The sequence below is a fragment of the Oncorhynchus keta genome, unplaced genomic scaffold, assembly GCF_023373465.1.
Source record: "Oncorhynchus keta strain PuntledgeMale-10-30-2019 unplaced genomic scaffold, Oket_V2 Un_scaffold_4394_pilon_pilon, whole genome shotgun sequence".
Classification (NCBI taxonomy): domain Eukaryota; kingdom Metazoa; phylum Chordata; class Actinopteri; order Salmoniformes; family Salmonidae; genus Oncorhynchus; species Oncorhynchus keta.
In genome coordinates this window covers 70,029-93,840 of record NW_026290944.1, presented here as the reverse complement: position 1 = coordinate 93,840, position 23,812 = coordinate 70,029, and the positions used below count along the sequence as shown (strand labels likewise).

The following is a 23,812-nucleotide window of genomic DNA, read 5'->3' as shown; positions in this document are numbered from 1 at the left end:
GCAACCTTTCGTTTACCAACGCTCTAACCAATAGGCTACCTGCCGCCCCGAACTGCTTGTGCAGTTTATAAGGTGCTCATTAAAAAATAATAATATGATTATTGTTTCAGATGTTTGTGTAGATAGTACATTTTATGTTTAGGTTTTCAATATCACAAACTGTTTATGCGTATTGGTTATTGATTTGGACCCATTAAAACTGTTTTGACATTGGGCTACATAGTCATCTTTTCAATAACATTTGTCCGACGTCCAACATTCAGTTTTAGTTGAGAGATGATTTTTTCCCTTCTTTTTCTTTTAGGTCGTTGAAAATAAGTATTTTTCATGTCTTTGAAAAACTATATAACGACGTCAAGACTGCGTTCGGTTTTGGTTGAACGTTGAAAATACCTCAATATTTCAAGTAATTGTTTTTTAATTTCAACCTACTTGCAGCTTATAGAACGGGACGCAGTAAATAAATAAAAATTGGTCTATGAACCGTTTTTATTAACAATCATACATCACTCCCAATATTTACACACAGTATTTCTTTACAACATTCTAGTGCTAATTGTCTTTATTCCACTACTGAAGAAGCATGTCTCAAATCACCTCATATTTCAAATTTCTCATATTATTCCATGCCTCACCCTTAAGTTAATTATTGCCAATACATATTAACAAAGGGGTGAACATTTGGTTTTGATATTTACAATTTATGTAACATTTTGTAATCACAATTATTTATGCAGCCAACTGACTATTTCTCGGTGCAATTATATTATACTATAATATTTTATACAAACAATATATTATATATAATTATATTATTATAATTATACTATTATTTACAAACAACGATGTATAACAAGCTTATATTTTGGACTGGATGTCTGTTCTTACTATTTTATTCAATGCCATTTTCATAGAATGCTCATTAGAATGCTCATAGAATGCTCATAGAATGCTCATTAGAATGCTCATAGAATGCTCATTAGTCTTACAGGTTTTATTGTTATGTTTGTGTTTTTTTATTAGTCTTTTTCTGTGAATCCATTGTGTTGCATCCATGTCTGAAATGTGCTGTATAAATAAAACTTGATTTGATCAAGTCAACATCAAAAGTAACAGTCAGTATCTTGTGTGGCCACCAGCTGCATTAAGTACTGCAGTGCCTCTTCCACCAAGGCACCTGCAAGTTCCCAGCGGGTTTGTGCCCGTAGGCGATGTAGTTCGCCAGTGATGAGGGCCTTACAAGCCCTCAGTCCAGCCTGTAGGAGGGATGGTGCATCTCAGGCAGTTGTTGTAATGTGGAAGGATATTGGAGTAATCCAATAGCCATGTTTTTTTACCTTTATTTTACTAGGCAAGTCAGTTAAGAACTTATTCTTATTTTCAATGACGGCCTAGAAACAGTGGGTTAACTGCCTGATCAGGGGCAGAACGACAGATTTGTACCTTGCAACCTTTTGGTTACTAGTCCAACACTCTAACCACTAGGCTACCCTGCCGCCCCGGTTACATAAGTAACCATCATTGGTAGTTTACAGACAGAAAACATGGCAAACGACCTGAGCCAGCAGCAGTAATAGAGTCCGGGCCAAGAGGAGAGAGTAAACCTCAGATTTCCCTACACAAAGTAGAGAGAACAGAGGGAGTTAAAGTGATCCAGAATTAGCATTTATTCTGCTGAGACGGTAAGACATAACTAGCTAGATAATATATCTGACTTGGTATAAAGTGAAATGTTCCTTTGGTTGTAAATATGTATGCAAGTGCAATATTTTTGATGACTTGTTTTGATTGTGTTACAGCCATGCATGGTTCATATTAGCTAACTAGCTAGCTAGCTTGTTAACTAAACTGCAACATTGGACTGTTTTATTTGAATGTACATTGTCGCTTCACTAGCTAGTCGTAACTATCTAATTAATGTGTATGAAATTACTTGACCTTGTGTTATATTTCTGTTTGTGCTCTGAAAACCACGCTGATTTTGACTAACTACTTCAGTTCCAGTGTACTGCCACAGAATAGGCAAAAAGCTCAGTTCAGATGTCATTTTTCACCCCATCCATTGTATAAGACTGGTTGTGTTGTTGATACGGTATATTATTTAATGGTAGAGAAACATTTTTCTCCCCCAAAACATTTTTACTCAACTGCTTTACTCCCTCCAGACAGCAGATGGCGATATGTGTCTTTCAGGCGATGTTTCTACTGTGACGTATAATCTAGTGGACGGAACGCTTCTTCAACAACTGCAGCCACCTCGGTAGCTCGTCAGACAACAAAGTCGGAACATTCAAGCTCTTTGGGACAATTTCGTTGTTTATTTGCCGCTATGTTTGAAAAACACTTCTACACGTAAAAAGAACACACCCAGTTACCCCATTTAATTTCATATTGACGTTGTTATTCAGCTAGCTGGCTGGTTAAATTAGCACTAGTCTAGTCGCTAATGCTAACTAGCTAGCTAACATCCACGACCATTAATTCACGAAGCTACTCTCCCCCTGCTAAAGAGGAGGTCTGTTGGATGGAGAAAGGAACTCTCTTAAAAGAGGAGGAAGAGGAGGCTGTACCAGTGAAAGAAAAAGAGGAAGAAGCTTACAGAGTGAAAGAAGAAGAGGACGATGTTACTGTGAAAGAAGAGGAGGATGGAGTTTGGGGGGTTGAAGAGGGGGAGATGACTGTCGCAGTGAAAGAAGAGGAAGACTGTTTTGGCGTGACGGAGATGACTGTCGCAGTGAAAGAAGAGGAAGACAGTTTTGGCGTGACGGAGATGACTGTCGCAGTGAAAGAAGAGGAAGACTGTTTTGGCGTGACGGAGATGACTGTCGCAGTGAAAGAAGAGGAAGACAGTTTTGGCGTGACGGAGATGACGGTCACATTGGAAGAAGAGGAAGAACAGGCTGGAGATCTAATGAACACCGGTACAGACAGTAAGTACCATGTTAAACAGCGGTGTTTTTTGTTGTTGTAGCGCTCCTGTCAATATTTAGTAAGGACGCGCAACCATAGAATTACAATGCTGAACCAACCAACCAAAACTATGAATCAATTTTAGCAGCACCCAATCACATCAGACCTTATACCTTCCATTCCGTCCAGCCCTGGACTAAACTAGCTAGTCATTCCACATGACGTAAAGCTTCCACTCAACATTCCATAGCAGTCTGAGATGTGGCTACACATTTTTTGTGTGTGTAATAAGTCAAGGGGTGTGAATACTTTCTGAAGGCATTGTATGTAGTTTGTAGTTTCAGCGGGTTATTATCAACTGGGCAGACAACGGTTGTAAATTATTTTGCATAGGCCCTTAGTGGAGCAGCGGTCTAAGGCATTGCAGTGCTTGAGGCATCACTAGAGCCCCGGGTTCGATCTCAGGCTGTGTCACCGGGGGACCCATGACGACGGCGCACAATTGGCCCAGCGTCGTCCGGGTTAGGGGAGAGTTTGGCCAGCCAGGATTTTCTTGTCCCATGGTGCTCTAGCGACTCCTTATGTAAATGTAAAGGCTCTGGATAAGAGTGTCTGCTAAATCACTCAAATGTAAATGTAAAATTGAGTGGATGTCCTTTAGGTGGTGGACCATTCTTGATATTGGAAATTGTTGAGCATGAAAAACCCAGCACCGTTGCAGTTCTGGCCTCAGGTTATTACGGGGCCCAGTCTAAATTAAACCTCATAGGAAGACAGTTTTATGATGTGGCGATTTCATTTAGGTCTTTGTTTAGTATTTAACTAAATGCTCTGTCTTTGGCAGGAGAGAGACCAGACTCTTACTCTGACAGCGGGAAGAGTCCTTCAGGGGAACCAGAGCCAGAGACGTCCAAACCAGCAAGACCACACCACTGCTCCCACTGTGGAAAGAGTTTTACTAATTCACGGAACCTAAAAGAGCATGAGAGGACACACACAGGAGAAAATGCTTTTCAATGCTCCCGGTGTGAAAAGAGTTTTAAAGAGTTAGAGAACCTGAAAATACACAAGAGAATGCACTCTGAAGAGAAGCCTTACCACTGCTCCCAATGTGGAATGACATTTAGGTGGTTACAAGGCCTGAAAAGGCATGAGAGAATACACACAGGAGAAAAGCCCTACCGCTGTTCCCACTGTGAAAATAGTTTTAGGTGGTTAGAAGGCCTGAAAAGGCATGAGAGAATACACACGGGAGAAAATCCCTACCAATGCTCCCACTGTGGAAGGAGTTTTACTCAGTTAGCGAGCCTGAAATCACATCAGAGGATACATACACAGGAGAAGACATACCACTGCTCTAATTGTGGAAAGACATTTTCCCGGGCAGAGGACCTGAAATCACATGAGAGAATAGAGAGGCTGTGTTCTGACTTGTGTTTTTGACCTGAGAATTTGTGTTTTATGTTCATGCCAAATGAAATCATATTGTTTAAATGAAATCATTCTAAAAAAATAGGCCTGTTTTTTCATCTCGAGACATGATCATGTCTAAAATCAAATTAAATATTTGTAGATGTGTATTTCGTTTTCTTTGAGCTTTGATTAATTTGATACAGTATAAACCCTCTGTTGTTCATTATATTATTTGGATATTGATCAAATGTAAATGATATAAGTAAGTACATAGCCTTGAACATGGCATATCGTGTCCAAAATGGCTCATAGTAGCAGGAGCCTATTTCCTGTTTCTGTAGTCATCAAATCAAATGTATTTATATAGCCCTTCGTACATCAGCTGATATCTCAAAGTGCTGTACAGAAACCCAGCCTAAAACCCCAAACAGCAAGCAATGCAGGTGTAGAAGCACGGTGGCTAGGAAAAACTCCCTAGAAAGGCCAAAACCTCGGAAGAAACCTAGAGAGGAACCAGGCTATGTGGGGTGGCCAGTCCTCTTCTGGCTGTGCCGGGTGGAGATTATAACAGAACATGGCCAAGATGTTCAAATGTTCATAAATGACCAGCATGGTCAAATAATAATAATCACAGGCAGAACAGTTGAAACTGGAGCAGCAGCACGGCCAGTTGGACTGGGGACAGCAAGGAGTCATCATGTCAGGTAGTCCTGAGGCATGGTCCTAGGGCTCAGGTCCTCAGAGAGAGAGAAAGAGAGAATTAGAGAGAGGATACTTAAAATCACACAGGACACCGAATAGGACAGGAGAAGTACAACCCAAGGGGGGAAGATCACATCAGTGATTCAACCCACTTAAGTGACGTAGTGTGAGAAGAAGCCTATTTCCTGTTCCTGTAGTGTGAGGAAGCTTGATGTACAAGTACTTCCCCTGGACAGGACTCCAGTCTATACAGTACCACAGTATAGTAACAGGACTCTAGACTATACAGTACTACAGTATAGTAACAGGACTCTAGTCTATACAGTACCACAGTATAGTAACAGGACTCTAGTCTATACAGTACCACAGTATAGTAACAGGACTCTAGTCTATACAGTACCACAGTATAGTAACAGGACTCTAGTAACAGGACTCTAGTCTATACAGTACCACAGTATAGTAACAGGACTCTAGTCTATACAGTACCACAGTATAGTAACAGGACTCTAGTCTATACAGTACCACAGTATAGTAACAGGACTCTAGTCTATACAGTACCACAGTATAGTAACAGGACTCTAGTCTATACAGTACCACAGTATAGTAACAGGACTCTAGTCTATACAGTACCACAGTATAGTAACAGGACTCTAGTCTATACAGTACCACAGTATAGTAACATGACTCTAGTCTGTACAGTACCACAGTTAGTAACAGGACTCCAGTCTATACAGTACCACAGTATAGTAACAGGACTCTAGTATATACAGTACCACAGTATAGTAACAGGACTCTAGTCGATACAGTACCACAGTATAGTAACAGGACTCTAGTAACAGGACTCTAGTCTATACAGTACCACAGTATAGTAACAGGACTCTAGTCTATACAGTACCACAGTATAGTAACAGGACTCTAGTCTATACAGTACCACAGTATAGTAACAGGACTCTAGTAACAGGACTCTAGTCTATACAGTACCACAGTATAGTAACAGGACTCTAGTCTATACAGTACCACAGTATAGTAACAGGACTCTAGTCTATACAGTACCACAGTATAGTAACAGGACTCTAGTCTATACAGTACCACAGTATAGTAACAGGACTCTAGTCTATACAGTACCACAGTATAGTAACAGGACTCTAGTCTATACAGTACCACAGTATAGTAACAGTACTCTAGTCTATACAGTACCACAGTATAGTAACATGACTCTAGTAACAGTACTCTAGTCTATACAGTACCACGGTATCGTAACAGGACTCTAGTCTATACAGTACCACAGTATAGTAACAGGACTCTAGTCTATACAGTACTACAGTATAGTAACAGGACTCTAGTCTATACAGTACCACAGTATAGTAACAGGACTCTAGTCTATACAGTACCACAGTATAGTAACAGGACTCTAGTCTATACAGTACTACAGTATAGTAACAGGACTCTAGTCTGTTAAAAAAATGTTTGGACACACCTACTCATTCAAGGTTTTTTTCTCAAAACTATGAAATAACACATATGGAATCATGTAGTAAGCAAAAACGTGCTGAACAAATCAAAATACGTTATATTTTGGATTCTTCAAAGTAGACGCCCATTGCATTGCCCTCATGCGGCAATGTTTGCAAACACAGCAAGGTGTTTTACACATCTACATAAAGAGGGCTTGCGTTTGCGTCACAAATCACCTAGCAACCGCACCAGGCGCCATGTTGGAACACCAGTCAGTCTGTTAGAAGTCCTCCAATCATGACTGGCTGCGTTTCGACTATCACCTAGCAACCGCACCAGGCGCCATGTTGGAACAGTCTGTTAGAAGTCCTCCAATCATGACTGGCTGCGTTTCGACTATCACCTAGCAACCGCACCAGGCGCCATGTTGGAACAGTCTGTTAGAAGTCCTCCAATCATGACTGGCTGCGTTTCGACTATCACCTAGCAACCTTACACCAGGCGCCAGGCATGTTGGAACAGTCTGTTAGAAGTCCTCCAATCATGACTGGCTGCGTTTCCTATCACCTAGCAACCGCACCAGGCGCCATGTTGGAACAGTCTGTTAGAAGTCCTCCAATCATGACTGGCTGCGTTTCGACTATCACCTAGCAACCGCACCAGGCGCCATGTTGGAACAGTCTGTTAGAAGTCCTCCAATCATGACTGGCTGCGTTTCGACTATCACCTAGCAACCGCACCAGGCGCCATGTTGGAACACCAGTCAGTCTGTTAGAAGTCCTCCAATCATGACTGGCTGCGTTTCGACTATCACCTAGCAACCGCACCAGGCGCCATGTTGGAACACCAGTCAGTCTGTTAGAAGTCCTCCAATCATGACTGGCTGCGTTTCGACTATCACCTAGCAACCGCACCAGGCGCCATGTTGGAACAGTCTGTTAGAAGTCCTCCAATCATGACTGGCTGCGTTTCGACTATCACCTAGCAAGCGCACCAGGCGCCATGTTGGAACAGTCTGTTAGAAGTCCTCCAATCATGACTGGCTGCGTTTCGACTATCACCTAGCAACCGCACCAGGCGCCATGTTGGAACAGTCTGTTAGAAGTCCTCCAATCATGACTGGCTGCGTTTCGACTATCACCTAGCAACCGCACCAGGCGCCATGTTGGAACAGTCTGTTAGAAGTCCTCCAATCATGACTGGCTGCGTTTAGCGACTATCACCTAGCAACCGCACCAGGCGCCATGTTGGAACAGTCTGTTAGAAGTCCTCCAATCATGACTGGCTGCGTTTCGACTATCGCTGGAAAACTGCCCATTATTTCATTTTTTTCTAAGGTCCCCAGAGAACGGAGGCAGTGGGAGTAAGTAAATATATTATGGAAAATGTTAGCCTGCATACAAAATTCCTATAGCTAACTGAAATGAGCTGCTAATGTAGTGTTCTAGTGTTCTTGTGTTCTCTAGTGTTCTAGTGTTCTAGTGTTCTGACAAACGAAGGGGAAAACAAACAAACGGACCATTCGTCAAAAGCTCAAACCAAGTTTATTTAAACGGCTGTTTACACAGAGGCACATAGAATTACACTCTTCTTCCAGCTGGACCTTTGGCCTCCAGTCACCTCTGGACAGCCAATTACATCTCTGTTGCTAGGCAGGAACTTAAGTGGTGACTGTTCCTTCCCACTTCATCTGACCTCGGCCCACATTCCTCACCCTAATCCACGGCTATATACAACCTTATCAGTGACTGAAACAATGACCGTTGTCCTTCTCCTCTCCATAGGATACATGAGATTTGACATGACTGAAATGACTGCAAAACTTAATGAAGAACTGCAGTTATTTTCAGAATGGGCGGCAAGGAATAAGTTAGTACTAAATATTTCAAAAACTAAAATCGTATTTGGGACAAATCATTCACCTAAACCCTAAACCTCAACTAAATATTGTAATGAATAATGTACAACAGTAGCTGTGGAAGTCTGTCCATAATAAAGCAATGCTCTGCCTTCTTAAACAACACTATCAACAAGGCAGGTCCTACAGGCCCTAGTTTCTACCTTCTTAACAACACTATCAACAAGGCTGGTCCTACAGGCCCTAGTTTCTGCCTTCATAACAACACTATCAACAAGGCAGGTCCTACAGGCCCTAGTTTCTGCCTTCATAACAACACTATCAACAAGGCAGGTCCTACAGGCCCTAGTTTCTGCCTTCATAACAACACTATCAACAAGGCAGGTCCTACAGGCCCTAGTTTCTACCTTCTTAACAACACTATCAACAAGGCAAGTCCTACAGGCCCTAGTTTCTACCTTCTTAACAGCACTATCAACAAGGCAGGTCCTACAGGCCCTAGTTTCTACCTTCTTAACAGCACTATCAACAAGGCAAGTCCTACAGGCCCTAGTTTCTACCTTCTTATCAACACCATCAACAAGGCAAGTCCTACAGGCCCTAGTTTCTACCTTCTTAACAACACTATCAACAAGGCAGGTCCTACAGGCTCTAGTTTCTACCTTCTTAACAACACTATCACCAAGGCAAGTCCTACAGGCCCTAGTTTCTACCTTCTTAACAACACTATCACCAAGGCAAGTCCTACAGGCCCTAGTTTCTACCTTCTTAAACAACACTATCAACAAGGCAAGTCCTATAGGCCCTAGTTTTGTCGCATTGGTACTAGTTAGACAGGGTAAAGGGAGCACTGGTACTAGTTAGACAGGGTAAAGGGAGCACTGGTACTAGTTAGACAGGGTAAAGGGAGCACTGGTAATAGTTAGACAGGGTAAAGGGAGCACTGGTACTAGTTAGACAGGGTAAAGGGAGCACTGGTACTAGTTAGACAGGGTAAAGGGAGCACTGGTACTAGTTAGACAGGGTAAAGGGAGCACTGGTACTAGTTAGACAGGGTAAAGGGAGCACTGGTACTAGTTAGACAGGGTAAAGGTAGTATTGGTACTAGTTAGACAGGGTAAAGGGAGTATTGGTACTAGTTAGACAGGGTAAAGGGAGCATTGGTACTAGTTAGACAGGGTAAAGGGAGTATTGGCAGCACGGCTGGCCCTTGGATGTACACGGAGAGCTAACATTAATAATATGCATGTCAATCTCTCCTGGCTCAAAGTGGAGGAGAGATCGATTTCATCACTACTTGTATTTGTGAGAGGTATTGACATGTTTAAAGCACCAAGCTGTCTGTTTGAACTACTGGCACACAGCTCAGACACCCACCCATACCCCACAAGACATGCCACCAGAGGTCTCTTCACAGTTCCCAAGTCCCGAACAGACTATGGGAGGCGCACAGTACTACATAGAGCCATGACTACATGGAACTCTATTCCACAGTACTACATAGAGCCATGACTACATGGAACTCTATTCCACAGTACTACATAGAGCCATGACTACATGGAACTCTATTCCACAGTACTACATAGAGCCATGACTACATGGAACTCTATTCCACAGTACTACATAGAGCCATGACTACATGGAACTCTATTCCACAGTACTACATAGAGCCATGACTACATGGAACTCTATTCCACAGTACTACATAGAGCCATGACTACATGGAACTCTATTCCACAGTACTACATAGAGACATGACTACATGGAACTCTATTCCACAGTACTACATAGAGCCATGACTACATGGAACTCTATTCCACAGTACTACATAGAGCCATGACTACATGGAACTCTATTCCACAGTACTACATAGAGCCATGACTACATGGAACTCTATTCCACAGTACTACATAGAGCCATGACACCATGGAACTCTATTCCACAGTACTACATAGGGCCATGACTACATGGAACTCTATTCCACAGTACTACATAGAGCCATGACTACATGGAACTCTATTCCACAGTACTACATAGAGCCATGACACCATGGAACTCTATTCCACAGTACTACATAGGGCCATGACTACATGGAACTCTATTCCACAGTACTACATAGAGCCATGACTACATGGAACTCTATTCCACAGTACTACACAGAGCCATGACTACATGGAACTCTATTCCACAGTACTACATAGAGCCATGACTACATGGAACTACAGTATATTTCACATCAGGTGAGTCATGTAAGCAGTAAAATAAGATTTTTTTTTAACTGATGAAAGTACAGCTTATGGAACAGTGGGGACTGTGAAAAGAGACACATGCATACACGATAACATACGCACTATATACACAAACACATGGATTTTGTGTTGTAGTGTAGTAGCCAGAGGGCGCACACTTAGTGTGTTGTGAAATCTGTAATGAATGTGTAGTGTCTTAACACTTAGTACTTATTTATGTAATAAGAAAGACTCTGAATACAAGCAATTGAACTGGAGCTTCACATTTACTCAAACTAGTTAGTACCAGAATAACATAGAACAATACTGCGCATGACCAACGGCGCTTCATCCTTAAAGGGGACATCAGTAATTAACAGAACATAACAGAATGTATTGTTTAAAAAAAAAATGGTATAACTGCCTTAAATGTTTGCTGGACCCCAAGATAAGAGTCGCGTCTACCTTGGCAGAACTAATGGGGATCCTTAATAAATACACATGGACGTGGCATTGTAAATATGTGTCGGTGGAGTGGTGGCCTGAGGGAACAACACTGACTGTGTTGCGTCAGGTGTGACGTTATGGAACGGTCTCACGTTGCTGGACCCCGGCAACCGTTGCCTTGGTAACAGCCAATAGGGTTCCGTAATAAATACAAGATGCTGATATAAGAAGGATTTTATCAAATTCATTTTGACATTGACTGTGTGTGTGTATATGCTAATTTATCTTAGCTTAAGGACAATACCAGGTGCAAACTGCCAGCCATCATAAGTAAATACCTTTGGGAAATGTTAAACGCTGTATTGTGAGCTATCTGCAGCAGGCCACAGTGTGTAGGCTAATGAGCTGCTTGTTAGCTAGCTATCTAGTCAACTATACATACTATAGTTAAGTGAAATATCATCAACTAGTTAACTTCATATTAGCTTCTTATCTTGATGTAGGCCTATTTATCATCGTAAATTAAAAACTCATGCTCCAAATAACAGCAATGGAAGCAGGGTGAAAGGATGTTCTGCTCCAGCTGTCAGCAAAGGGAGTATTGGTACTAGTTAGACAGGGTAAAGGGAGTATTGGTACTAGTTAGACAGGGTAAAGGGAGTATTGGTACTAGTTAGACAGGGTAAAGGGAGTATTGGTACTAGTTAGACAGGGTAAAGGGAGTATTGGTACTAGTTAGACAGGGTAAAGGGAGTATTGGTACTAGTTAGACAGGGTAAAGGGAGTATTGGTACTAGTTAGACAGGGTAAAGGGAGTATTGGTACTAGTTAGACAGGGTAAAGGGAGTATTAGTACTAGTTAGACAGGGTAAAGGGAGTATTGGTACTAGTTAGACAGGGTAAAGGGAGTATTGGTACTAGTTAGATAGGGTAAAGGGAGTATTGGTACTAGTTAGACAGGGTAAAGGGAGTATTGGTACTAGTTAGACAGGGTAAAGGGAGTATTGGTACTAGTTAGACAGGGTAAAGGGAGTATTGGTACTAGTTAGACAGGGTAAAGGGAGTATTGGTACTAGTTAGACAGGGTAAAGGGAGTATTGGTACTAAATAAATTAAGACAAAAAAAAATATTATTTTATTACAAAGAAGTGTCCCGTCCACTAGATTATATGTCACGCTAGAAACATCGCCATCTGTTGTCTGGAGTGGGTAACGCAGTTGAGGAAAATATTTGATTTTCAGACAAAGTTTCTTTCAAAAGTTTAATATTATATTGAGACTTACAAAGAGAAGCTTTGGTTCATCAATGAACTTTTGACGAGTGAGAATTTGAATATAGACTTCACATCTCGTACACATCTGTATTCTATGCCAATTCTGATTCATTCAGTCAACAGATATCAAAATAAACAACTAGCTCTATACTGCTTCTACATAGTGGAATAACATTGGGATGGGAACATTCATATTTTTCATGTCAACAACTTATCAATGTTGTTATAAAAACACCATCACATTTTCATAGTCCTTTATCTTGACGACTAGTAAACATATTAACTCAATGAAACAAAATGACTAAATTCAAGAGGTTTCAAAGTTCAAAATCAAGAAATGCTCATTCTATTAATCTATTCCATAATTTACATGGTGCAATATCTAAATCGTGTATTCAAATCAAATTAATTTAGCGAAAAGCCAGATCACATCACATTCAAGAGGTTTAAGGTTAGAATCAAGAAATCCAAAACTCCATTAATCTATACAATAATATCCCCAAATTATTAAAGTTCATAATCAAAACAAAATACAAATGGTGTTTAATCTGATTTTAGATCAGGTCTCCAGATAAACTTTTATTTTTTTAAAGTTTTTAAAGTTCATATAAACAATATGACTTAATTTGGCATGAACAAAAACACTAATTCTCAGTCAAAAACTTAAGTCAGAACACAGCCTCTCTATTCTCTCATGTGATTTCAGGTCCTCTGACTGGGAAAATGTCTTTCCACACTGAGAGCAGTGGTATGTCTTCTCCTCCTGTGTATGTATTCTTTCATGCTTATTCAGATGTCTTAATCGGTTAAATGTCTTTCCACACAGGGAGCAGTAGTACGTCTTATCCCCTCCAGTGTGTGTCCTGTCATGTCTATTCAGGGCCCCTAACTTGGTAAAACTCTTTCCGCACAGAGAGCAGTGGTAGGGCTTTTCTTGTGTGTGTTTTGTCTCATGCTCTTTTAGGTTCCCTAAGCGGGTAAAATTCTTTCCACAAAGGGAGCATTGGAAAGGCTTTCCCCCTGTGTGTATCTTCTCATGCTCCTTCAGGGCCCCTAACTTGGTAAAACTCTTTCCGCACAGGGAGCATTGGAAAGGCTTTTCCCCTGTGTGTATCTTCTCATGCTCCTTCAGCCTCCCTAACTGGGTAAAACGCTTTCCACACTGGGAACATTGGAAAGGTTTTTCCCCTGTGTGTGAACTCTCATGGGTTTTCAGGCTCCCTAACCAGGCGAAAGTCATTCCACACTGGGAACAGTGGAACGGTTTCTCTCCAGAGTGTATTCTCTTATGCTCCCTTAGGCTTCCTAACCAGGTAAATCTCTTTCCACACTGGGAACATTGGAAAGGCTTTTCTCCTGTGTGTTTTCTCTCGTGCTGTTTTAGGTACCCTAACCAACTAAAACTCTTTCCACAGTGGGAGCAGTGGTGTGGTCTCCCTGGTTTGGGTGTCACTGGGTCTGGTTCCCCTGAAGGACTCTTCCCGCTGTCAGAGTGAGAGTCTGGTCTCTCTCCTGCCAAAGACAAACAGATTATTTTAGTTAAACAGAGACCCGAATGAAATCTCCAAATGATAAAATGGTCTTCCTATGAGGCTTAATCCAGACTAGATCCCTCAAAAGAATAGTGTCTGTAGTGTTTTGTAGGCCAATAAAAACATGTTTCAACTTGACTATTGTGAAGCATATATTAGACCTAATTAATAAATAGACTAGTCAGTATAGGATACATGTATTAGACCTAATGGATAAATAGACTAGTCAGTATAGGATACATGTATTAGACCTAATGGATAAATAGACTAGTCAGTATAGGATACAGTATTCTGACACCTTAGCTTGGTTTCAAACAATTCATAAATGTTATTGAATAGGTAGGTATGTTTCGCCTTTAATATAATGGCATTGCAGAATATTATACAATAGTTGTGTTTGAATACCCATGTTAACATACTGTAACTACATACTTAATGAGTATATACTACATACTATTAGTTAATTGTAGTATACTGTAACTACTTAATGAGTATATACCACATACTATTAGTTAAAATAATTAGTATACTGTAACTTTAATTTTTAATTTTTTTTACCTTTATTTAACTAGGCAAGTCAGTTAAGAACAAATTCTTATTTTCAATGACGGCCTAGGAACAGTGGGTTAACTGCCTGTTCAGGGGCAGAACGACAGATTTGTACCTTGTCAGCTCGGGGATTTGAACTTGTAACCTTCCGATTACTAGTCCAATGCTCTAACCACTAGGCTACCCTGCTGCCACTACATACTTAATGAGTATATACCACATGCTATTAGTTAATTATAGTAGACTAACTACATACTTAATGAGTATATACCACATACAGTATACTACAAATAACTAATAGTATGTGGTATATACTCATTAAGTATGTAGTTACAGTCTAATGTAACTACATAACCACATACTATTAGTTAATTGTAGTAGACTGTAACTACTTAATGAGTATATACCACATACTATTAGTTAATTGTAGTAGACTGTAACACTAATGATACTACATACTATTAGTTAATTGTAGTATACTGTAACTACATACAATGAGTATATACTAAATACTATTAGTTAATTGTAGTAGACTGTAACTACATACTTAATGAGTATATACCACATACAGTATACTACAAATAACTAATAGTATGTGGTATATACTCATTAAGTATGTAGTTACAGTCTACTACAATTAACTAATAGTAACTACATACTTAATGAGTATATACCACATACTATTAGTTAATTGTAGTAGACTGTAACTACTTAATGAGTATATACCACATACTATTAGTTAATTGTAGTAGACTGTAACTACTTAATGAGTATATACTACATACTATTAGTTAATTGTAGTAGACTGTAACTACATACTTAATGAGTATATACTACATACTATTAGTTAATTGTAGTAGACTGTAACTAACTTAATGAGTATATACACTATATACTATTAGTCCATTGTAGTAGACTGTAACTACATACTTAATGAGTATATACACTATATACTATTAGTCCATTGTAGTAGACTGTAACTACATACTTAATGAGTATATACACTATATACTATTAGTCCATTGTAGTAGACTGTAACTACATACTTAATGAGTATATACACTATATACTATTAGTCCATTGTAGTAGACTGTAACTACATACTTAATGAGTATATACACTATATACTATTAGTCCATTGTAGTATACTGTAACTACTTAATGAGTATATACTACATACTATTAGTTAATTGTAGTATACTGTAACTACTTAATGAGTATATACTACATACTATTAGTTAAACTACATACTTAATGAGTATATACTACATACTATTAGTTAATTGTAGTAGACTGTAACTACTTAATGAGTATATACTACATACTATTAGTTAATTGTAGTAGACTGTAACTACATACTTAATGAGTATATACTACATACTATTAGTTAATTGTAGTATACTGTAACTACTTAATGAGTATATACTACATACTATTAGTTATTTGTAGTAGACTAACTACATACTTAATGAGTATATACTACATACTATTAGTTAATTGTAGTATACTGTAACTACATACTATTAGTTCATTTTATGACACTCTAAACGAACTGTTTCCTTTCAGAGGAGCGTACTAGAGCTTTTCCCGTCTATCGGTAGTTGATGCTGTTGCTATGCAACCTCTTGCTAGCTAGTTAGACATTTTACGACTTCAATTATGCTTCTTTGCCGACATTTACTGACAGCGGCCCAATGGGTGTTGAGCATACGAGCCACCTGGTACTGCAGCTGCACCGCCCACAACCGCAGGGCACCGCCCACAACCGCAGGGCACCGCCCACAACCGCAGGGCACTGCCCACAACCACAGGGCACCGCCCACAACCGCAGGGCACCGCCCCACAACCGTAGTGTCTGGTTATAGTAGTGGTAGTGTCTACAGTAGTAATGGTAGTGACTGGTTATAGTAGTGGTAGTGACTGGTTATAGTTATAGTAGTGGTAGTGACTGGTTATAGTAGTGGTAGTGTCTGGTTATAGTAGTGGTAGTGACTGGTTATAGTAGTGGTAGTGACTGGTTATAGTAGTGGTAGTGACTGGTTATAGTAGTGGTAGTGACTGGTTATAGTAGTGGTAGTGACTGGTTATAGTAGTGGTAGTGACTGGTTATAGTAGTGGTAGTGACTGGTTATAGTAGTGGTAGTGACTGGTTATAGTAGTGGTAGTGACTGGTCATAGTAGTGGTAGTGACTGGTTATAGTAGTGGTAGTGTCTACAGTAGTAATGGTAGTGACTGGTTATAGTAGTGGTAGTGACTGGTTATAGTTATAGTAGTGGTAGTGACTGGTTATAGTAGTGGTAGTGTCTACAGTAGTAATGGTAGTGTCTGGTTATAGTAGTGGTAGTGACTGGTTATAGTAGTGGTAGTGTCTACAGTAGTAATGGTAGTGTCTGGTTATAGTAGTGGTAGTGACTGGTTATAGTAGTGGTAGTGTCTACAGTAGTAATGGTAGTGTCTGGTTATAGTAGTGGTAGTGACTGGTTATAGTAGTGGTAGTGTCTACAGTAGTAATGGTAGTGTCTGGTTATAGTAGTGGTAGTGTCTGGTTATAGTAGTGGTAGTGTCTGGTTATAGTAGTGGTAGTGACTGGTTATAGTAGTGGTAGTGACTGGTTATAGTAGTGGTAGTGACTGGTTATAGTAGTGGTAGTGACTGGTTATAGTAGTGGTAGTGACTGGTTATAGTAGTGGTAGTGACTGGTTATAGTAGTGGTAGTGACTGGTTATAGTAGTGGTAGTGTCTACAGTAGTAATGGTAGTGTCTGGTTATAGTAGTGGTAGTGTCTGGTTATAGTAGTGGTAGTGACTGGTTATAGTAGTGGTAGTGACTGGTTATAGTAGTGGTAGTGACTGGTTATAGTAGTGGTAGTGACTGGTTATAGTAGTGGTAGTGACTGGTTATAGTAGTGGTAGTGTCTACAGTAGTAATGGTAGTGTCTGTTTATAGTAGTGGTAGTGTCTGGTTATAGTAGTGGTAGTGACTGGTTATAGTAGTGGTAGTGACTGGTTATAGTAGTGGTAGTGACTGGTTATAGTAGTGGTAGTGACTGGTTATAGTAGTGGTAGTGACTGGTCATAGTAGTGGTAGTGACTGGTTATAGTAGTGGTAGTGTCTACAGTAGTAATGGTAGTGACTGGTTATAGTAGTGGTAGTGACTGGTTATAGTTATAGTAGTGGTAGTGACTGGTTATAGTAGTGGTAGTGTCTACAGTAGTAATGGTAGTGTCTGGTTATAGTAGTGGTAGTGACTGGTTATAGTAGTGGTAGTGTCTACAGTAGTAATGGTAGTGTCTGGTTATAGTAGTGGTAGTGTCTGGTTATAGTAGTGGTAGTGACTGGTTATAGTAGTGGTAGTGACTGGTTATAGTAGTGGTAGTGACTGGTTATAGTAGTGGTAGTGACTGGTTATAGTAGTGGTAGTGACTGTTATAGACTGGTTATAGTAGTGGTAGTGTCTGGTTATAGTAGTGGTAGTGTCTGGTTATAGTAGTAATGTAGTAATGGTAGTGTCTGGTTATAGTAGTGGTAGTGTCTGGTTATAGTAGTGGTAGTGACTGGTTATAGTAGTGGTAGTGACTGGTTATAGTAGTGGTAGTGACTGGTTATAGTAGTGGTAGTGACTGGTTATAGTAGTGGTAGTGACTGGTTATAGTAGTGGTAGTGACTGGTTATAGTAGTGGTAGTGACTGGTTATAGTAGTGGTAGTGACTGGTTATAGTAGTGGTAGTGACTGGTTATAGTAGTGGTAGTGTCTACAGTAGTAATGGTAGTGTCTGTTTATAGTAGTGGTAGTGTCTGGTTATAGTAGTGGTAGTGACTGGTTATAGTAGTGGTAGTGACTGGTTATAGTAGTGGTAGTGACTGGTTATAGTAGTGGTAGTGATAGTAGTGGTAGTGACTGGTTATAGTAGTGGTAGTGACTGGTTATAGTAGTGGTAGTGACTGGTTATAGTAGTGGTAGTGACTGGTTATAGTAGTGGTAGTGACTGGTTATAGTAGTGGTAGTGACTGGTTATAGTAGTGGTAGTGACTGGTTATAGTAGTGGTAGTGACTGGTTATAGTAGTGGTAGTGACTGGTTATAGTAGTGGTAGTGTCTGGTTATAGTAGTGGTAGTGTCTGGTTATAGTAGTGGTAGTGTCTGGTTATAGTAGTGGTAGTGTCTGGTTATAGTAGTGGTAGTGTCTGGTTATAGTAGTGGTAGTGACTGGTTATAGTAGTGGTAGTGTCTGGTTATAGTAGTGGTAGTGACTGGTTATAGTAGTGGTAGTGACTGGTTATAGTAGTGGTAGTGTCTGGTTATAGTAATGGTAGTGACTGGTTATAGTAGTGGTAGTGACTGGTTATAGTAGTGGTAGTTCAATAGTTTACTGGTAGTGGGTTATTTTATGTAAATATATGCACATTTATATAGGTTAGTCGATAATGGTTTGAAGTTAGGATATCCTAAACATGTGAACATTGGTTTGGTCTATGTAGCTGTACTTGTGGTGGTCAGTAGCTTTTATGGTTGTGGTCAGTATCTGTAGTCAGTAGGTGTGGTCTGTGGTAGTCAGTAGTTGGCGTCAGTAGGTGAGGTCTGTGGTAGTCAGTAGTTGTGGTCAGTATCTGTAGTCAGTAGGTGTGGTCTGTGGTAGTCAGTAGTTGTGGTCAGTATCTGTAGTCGGTAGGTGTGGTCTGTGGTAGTCAGTAGTTGTGGTCAGTATCTGTAGTCGGTAGGTGTGGTCTGTGGTAGTCAGTAGTTGGCGTCAGTAGGTGTGGTCTGTGGTAGTCAGTAGTTGTGGTCAGTATCTGTAGTCGGTAGGTGTGGTCTGTGGTAGTCAGTAGTTGTGGTCAGTATCTGTAGTCAGTAGGTGTGGTCTGTGGTAGTCAGTAGTTGGCGTCAGTAGGTGAGGTCTGTGGTAGTCAGTAGTTGTGGTCAGTATCTGTAGTCGGTAGGTGTGGTCTGTGGTAGTCAGTAGTTGGCGTCAGTAGGTGAGGTCTGTGGTAGTCAGTAGTTGTGGTCAGTATCTTTGTGGTTGTGGTCAGTGTCTCAGGTTCAGCCTAATGGGACTACCTCCCTGCTTTGAGGATATAGAGTATTCATTTACATTGTTTACAAACAAAGGAGTAAAACAAGCTTATCTTTTAGGTTCTGAGCTCAGACATTTATAAGTTATATTCTCCCAGAATCAATGGCGAGGCTCAGAGCCAGATATTAAAACGATATATTAATTCAACAAGGGCAGTTTGTGGCCCTGCTTTTAAGACGGTACTCACTGGTGTTAATAAGATCTTCAGTCTCCTCTCCTTCCTCTTCATCTCCCAAAACGTCTTCCTCCTCTTTTCTTAAGATAGCCTCCTCTGCCACTACAAAGGGTTCTTTCTCTTCTTCCACTGTGACAGTCTCTATCCCCTCTTCATCTTTCACTCTAAAATGTTCTCTCTCTTCTTTCACTGTAACATCATCCTCTTCTTTTAATGTGATACTGATAGCCTCCTCTTCCTCCTTTTTCATTCTGAAAGCTTCTTCCTCTCCTTTTACTGAAACATCCTCTTCTTCTTTCATGACAATGTTCATCCCCAGAGGTTCTTTCTCCGTCCAGCAGACCTCCTCTTCTTTAACAGGAGGAGAGTAGCTTAGTGAACTCATGGTCTGGGATGTTAGCTAGCTAGCGGGTTAGCATTAACGACTAGCCTGGAGCTAATCTAATTTATCCAGCCAGCTAGCTACCCGATTTACAACGTAAATATGAAATTAAATGGGGCAACTAGCTATACGAAATAAGTATGTTTTAAAACATAGAAAAATATACACTGAACGCGTCTAAAGAGCTCCAATGTTTCGGCTATGTTGCCTAGCAAGCTACCGAGATAGCTCAACAAGCTGTTGTTAATAAAGAAGCGGCCCGTCCACTAGATTAGACGTCACACTCGGCAGCGTCGCCTTAAAGACGAATGACAACATCCAACATGGCGCCTGGTGCGGTTGCTAGGTGATTTGTGGAGCAAACGCAAAGCCCTCTAAATGTAGATGCATATAATGATTGTCCAATAATGGTGCAGGCTTTCCACATTTTATTTCCATTCAGACAGAAATATGTTCCATTAATTAAATCCTTTTTTTTTTACAATCAGCACATTTTACAATCTGACATGGTGGAAAAATACTGATGGTAAGATTCATGAGATGGTGAATGTTTTTTCAAGTCAACAATTTATCAATGTTGTTATCAAAACAACAGCATCCTATTTTCATACAACAACGACCTCTGTCATTGCCAACAAAGGGTATATAACAAAGTATTGAGATAAACTTTTGTTATTGACCAAATACTTATTTTACACCATAATTTGCAAATAAATTCATAAAAATCCTACAGTGATTTTCTGGATGTTTTTCCTCCTTTTGTCATAGTTGAAGTGTACCTATGATGAAAATTACAGGCCTCTCCTCTTTTTAAGTGGGAGAACTTGCACAATTGGTGGCTGACTAAATACGTTTTTTTGCCCCACTGTATATTTTTTAAAACAATTAATTTTAGCCTTGGTCATGTGACCTAGTGACTTCAAACAAGGTTCAGAATGTCCCTTCAATGCACACCCTTTAGTTGGTCAATTGGGGCGGCAGGGTAGCCTAGTGGTTAGAGCATTGGACTAGTAACCGAAAGGTTGCAAGTTCAAATCCCCGAGCTGACAAGGTACAACATCTGTCGTTCTGCCCCTGAACAGGCAGTTAACCCACTGTTCCTAGGCCGTCATTGAAAATAAGAATTTGTTCTTAACTGACTGGCCTAGTAAAATAAATGTAAAACAAATTCTCATCTCATGCGATTTTACATTAATTTTGTAAACTTTCAAATTTCAATAGCTGAAACTACCTATCTACCAAGAATCTGCATGAACCCTTCTAGTCTGAAGAGGTGATAAATAGGTATATTCTCTCTCTGGGTTGTAGAGGTGATAAATAGGTATACTCTCTCTCTGGGTGAAATAGGTATACTCTCTCTCTGAAGAGGTGATGATAAATAGGTAGTGAAGAGGTGATAAATAGTGATAAGAGGTGATAAATAGGTATACTCTCTCTCTGGGTTGTAGAGGTGATAAATAGGTATACTCTCTCTCTCTGGGCTGAAGAGGTGATAAATAGGTATACTCTCTCTCTCTCTTGAAGAGGTGATAAATAGGTGGGTTGAAGAGGTGATAAATAGGTATACTCTCTCTGGGTTGAAGAGGTGATAAATAGGTATACTCTCTCTCTCTGGGTTGAAGAGGTGATAAATAGGTATACTCTCTCTCTCTGGGTTGAAGAGGTGATAAATAGGTATACTCTCTCTCTCTCTGGGTTGAAGAGGTGATAAATAGGTATACTCTCTCTCTCTCTCTGGGTTGAAGAGGTGATAAATAGGTATACTCTCTCTCTCTGGGTTGAAGAGGTGATAAATAGGTATACTCTCTCTCTGGGTTGAAGAGGTGATAAATAGGTATACTCTCTCTCTGGGTTGAAGAGGTGATAAATAGGTATACTCTCTCTCTGGGTTGAAGAGGTGATAAATAGGTATACTCTCTCTCTGGGTTGAAGAGGTGATAAATAGGTATACTCTCTCTCTCTCTGGGTTGAAGAGGTGATAAATAGGTATACTCTCTCTCTCTCTCTCTCTGGGCTGAAGAGGTGATAAATAGGTATACTCTCTCTGGGTTGAAGAGTTGATAAATAGGTATACTCTCTCTCTGGGTTGAAGAGGTGATAAATAGGTATACTCTCTCTCTCTGGGTTGAAGAGGTGATAAATAGGTATACTCTCTCTCTGGGTTGAAGAGGTGATAAATAGGTATACTCTCTCTCTGGGTTGAAGAGGTGATAAATAGGTATACTCTCTCTCTGGGTTGAAGAGGTGATAAATAGGTATACTCTCTCTCTCTGGGTTGTAGAGGTGATAAATAGGTATACTCTCTCTCTGGGTTGAAGAGGTGATAAATAGGTATACTCTCTCTCTCTGGGTTGAAGAGGTGATAAATAGGTATACTCTCTCTCTCTGGGTTGAAGAGGTGATAAATAGGTATACTCTCTCTCTGGGCTGAAGAGGTGATAAATAGGTATATTCTCTCTGGGTTGAAGAGTTGGTAAATAGGTATACTCTCTCTCTCTGGGTTGAAGAGGTGATAAATAGGTATACTCTCTCTCTCTGGGTTGAAGAGGTGATAAATAGGTATACTCTCTAAATAGGTATACTGAAGGTTGAAGAGGTGATAAATAGGTATACTCTCTCTCTCTCTAGGTTGAAGAGGTTGAAGAGGTGATAAACTCTCTCTCTGGGTTGAAGGTGATAAATAGGTATACTCTCTCTGGGTTGAAGAGGTGATAAATAGGTATACTCTCTCTCTGGGTTGAAGAGGTGATAAATAGGTATACTCTCTCTCTGGGTTGAAGAGGTGATAAATAGGTATACTCTCTCTGGGTTGAAGAGGTGATAAATAGGTATACTCTCTCTCTGGGTTGAAAATAGGTAGGTGATAAATAGGTATACTCTCTCTCTGGGTTGAAGAGGTGATAAATAGGTATACTCTCTCTGGGGGTTGAAGAGGTGATAAATAGGTATACTCTCTCTCTGGGTTGAAGAGGTGATAAATAGGTATACTCTCTCTCTGGGTTGAAGAGGTGATAAATAGGTATACTCTCTCTCTGGGTTGAAGAGGTGATAAATAGGTATACTCTCTCTCTGGGTTGAAGAGGTGATAAATAGGTATACTCTCTCTCTGGGTTGAAGAGGTGATAAATAGGTATACTCTCTCTGGGTTGAAGAGGTGATAAATAGGTATACTCTCTCTCTGGGTTGAAGAGGTGATAAATAGGTATACTCTCTCTCTGGGTTGAAGAGGTGATAAATAGGTATACTCTCTCTCTGGGTTGAAGAGGTGATAAATAGGTATACTCTCTCTCTCTCTGGGTTGAAGAGGTGATAAATAGGTATGCTCTCTAAGGTTGTAAGGTAACAAAATGTGGAAAAATGTCTTGGAGGTCTGAATACTTTCCAAAGGCATTGTATGACGTCATGACTGCCCCTCGCGAAACAAAATGGCAGTCAGGGTGAAATATAACTGCAGTATGCTGTGTCAAACATTAAATTCAAGAGGTTTAAGGTTAGAATCAAGAAATGCAAAAACTCCATTCATCTAATATATTTACATTTAAGTCATTTAGCAGACGCTCTTATCCAGAGCGACTTACAAATTGGTGCATTCACAGAGAGCAATATCCCCAGAGCATAATGAACAACAGAGGGTTTATACTTGTATGCCAACACATTAAAGTTCATAATCAAAACACATTGTTTTGTATTCATCATTTGCCGTGACGTTACTATCATTAATCTGACGACTGTTATTTATTTGATCAAACTATATTGAATTGATACTCAATTATATTAATCGTGAAACAATTAACTCATTAGGAATTTGGGGCACC

General features: G+C 40.1%; 2 protein-coding genes across 47 annotated transcripts in view; one reads left to right on the top strand and one right to left on the bottom strand.

Moving 5' to 3' along the window:
• Positions 1-1,537: 1,537 nt before the first annotated feature.
• On the top strand, positions 1,538-4,490 carry LOC118378531 (zinc finger protein 3-like). The gene is made up of 3 exons (XM_052516483.1): positions 1,538-1,682; positions 2,166-2,930; positions 3,755-4,490. The coding sequence occupies exons 2-3, from the start codon at positions 2,525-2,527 to the stop codon at positions 4,351-4,353; spliced, it is 1,005 nt and encodes a 334-aa protein (XP_052372443.1). The 5' UTR covers positions 1,538-1,682; positions 2,166-2,524; the 3' UTR covers positions 4,354-4,490.
• Positions 4,491-12,829: 8,339 nt separating this feature from the next.
• Positions 12,830-23,812, bottom strand: part of LOC118378534 (zinc finger protein 239-like) — a 34,884-nt gene continuing 23,901 nt past the window's right edge. For 45 of the 46 annotated variants that reach the window (XM_052516464.1, XM_052516457.1, XM_052516465.1 and 42 more), the window contains one exon: positions 12,830-13,799. In XM_052516464.1, coding sequence (XP_052372424.1) covers positions 12,943-13,799 — 857 coding nt within the window. In that variant the 3' untranslated portion in view covers positions 12,830-12,942. Of the gene's footprint in view, positions 13,800-19,627; positions 20,332-23,812 lie in introns of those variants that run through there. The other variant, XM_035765521.2, reaches the window with a different exon arrangement.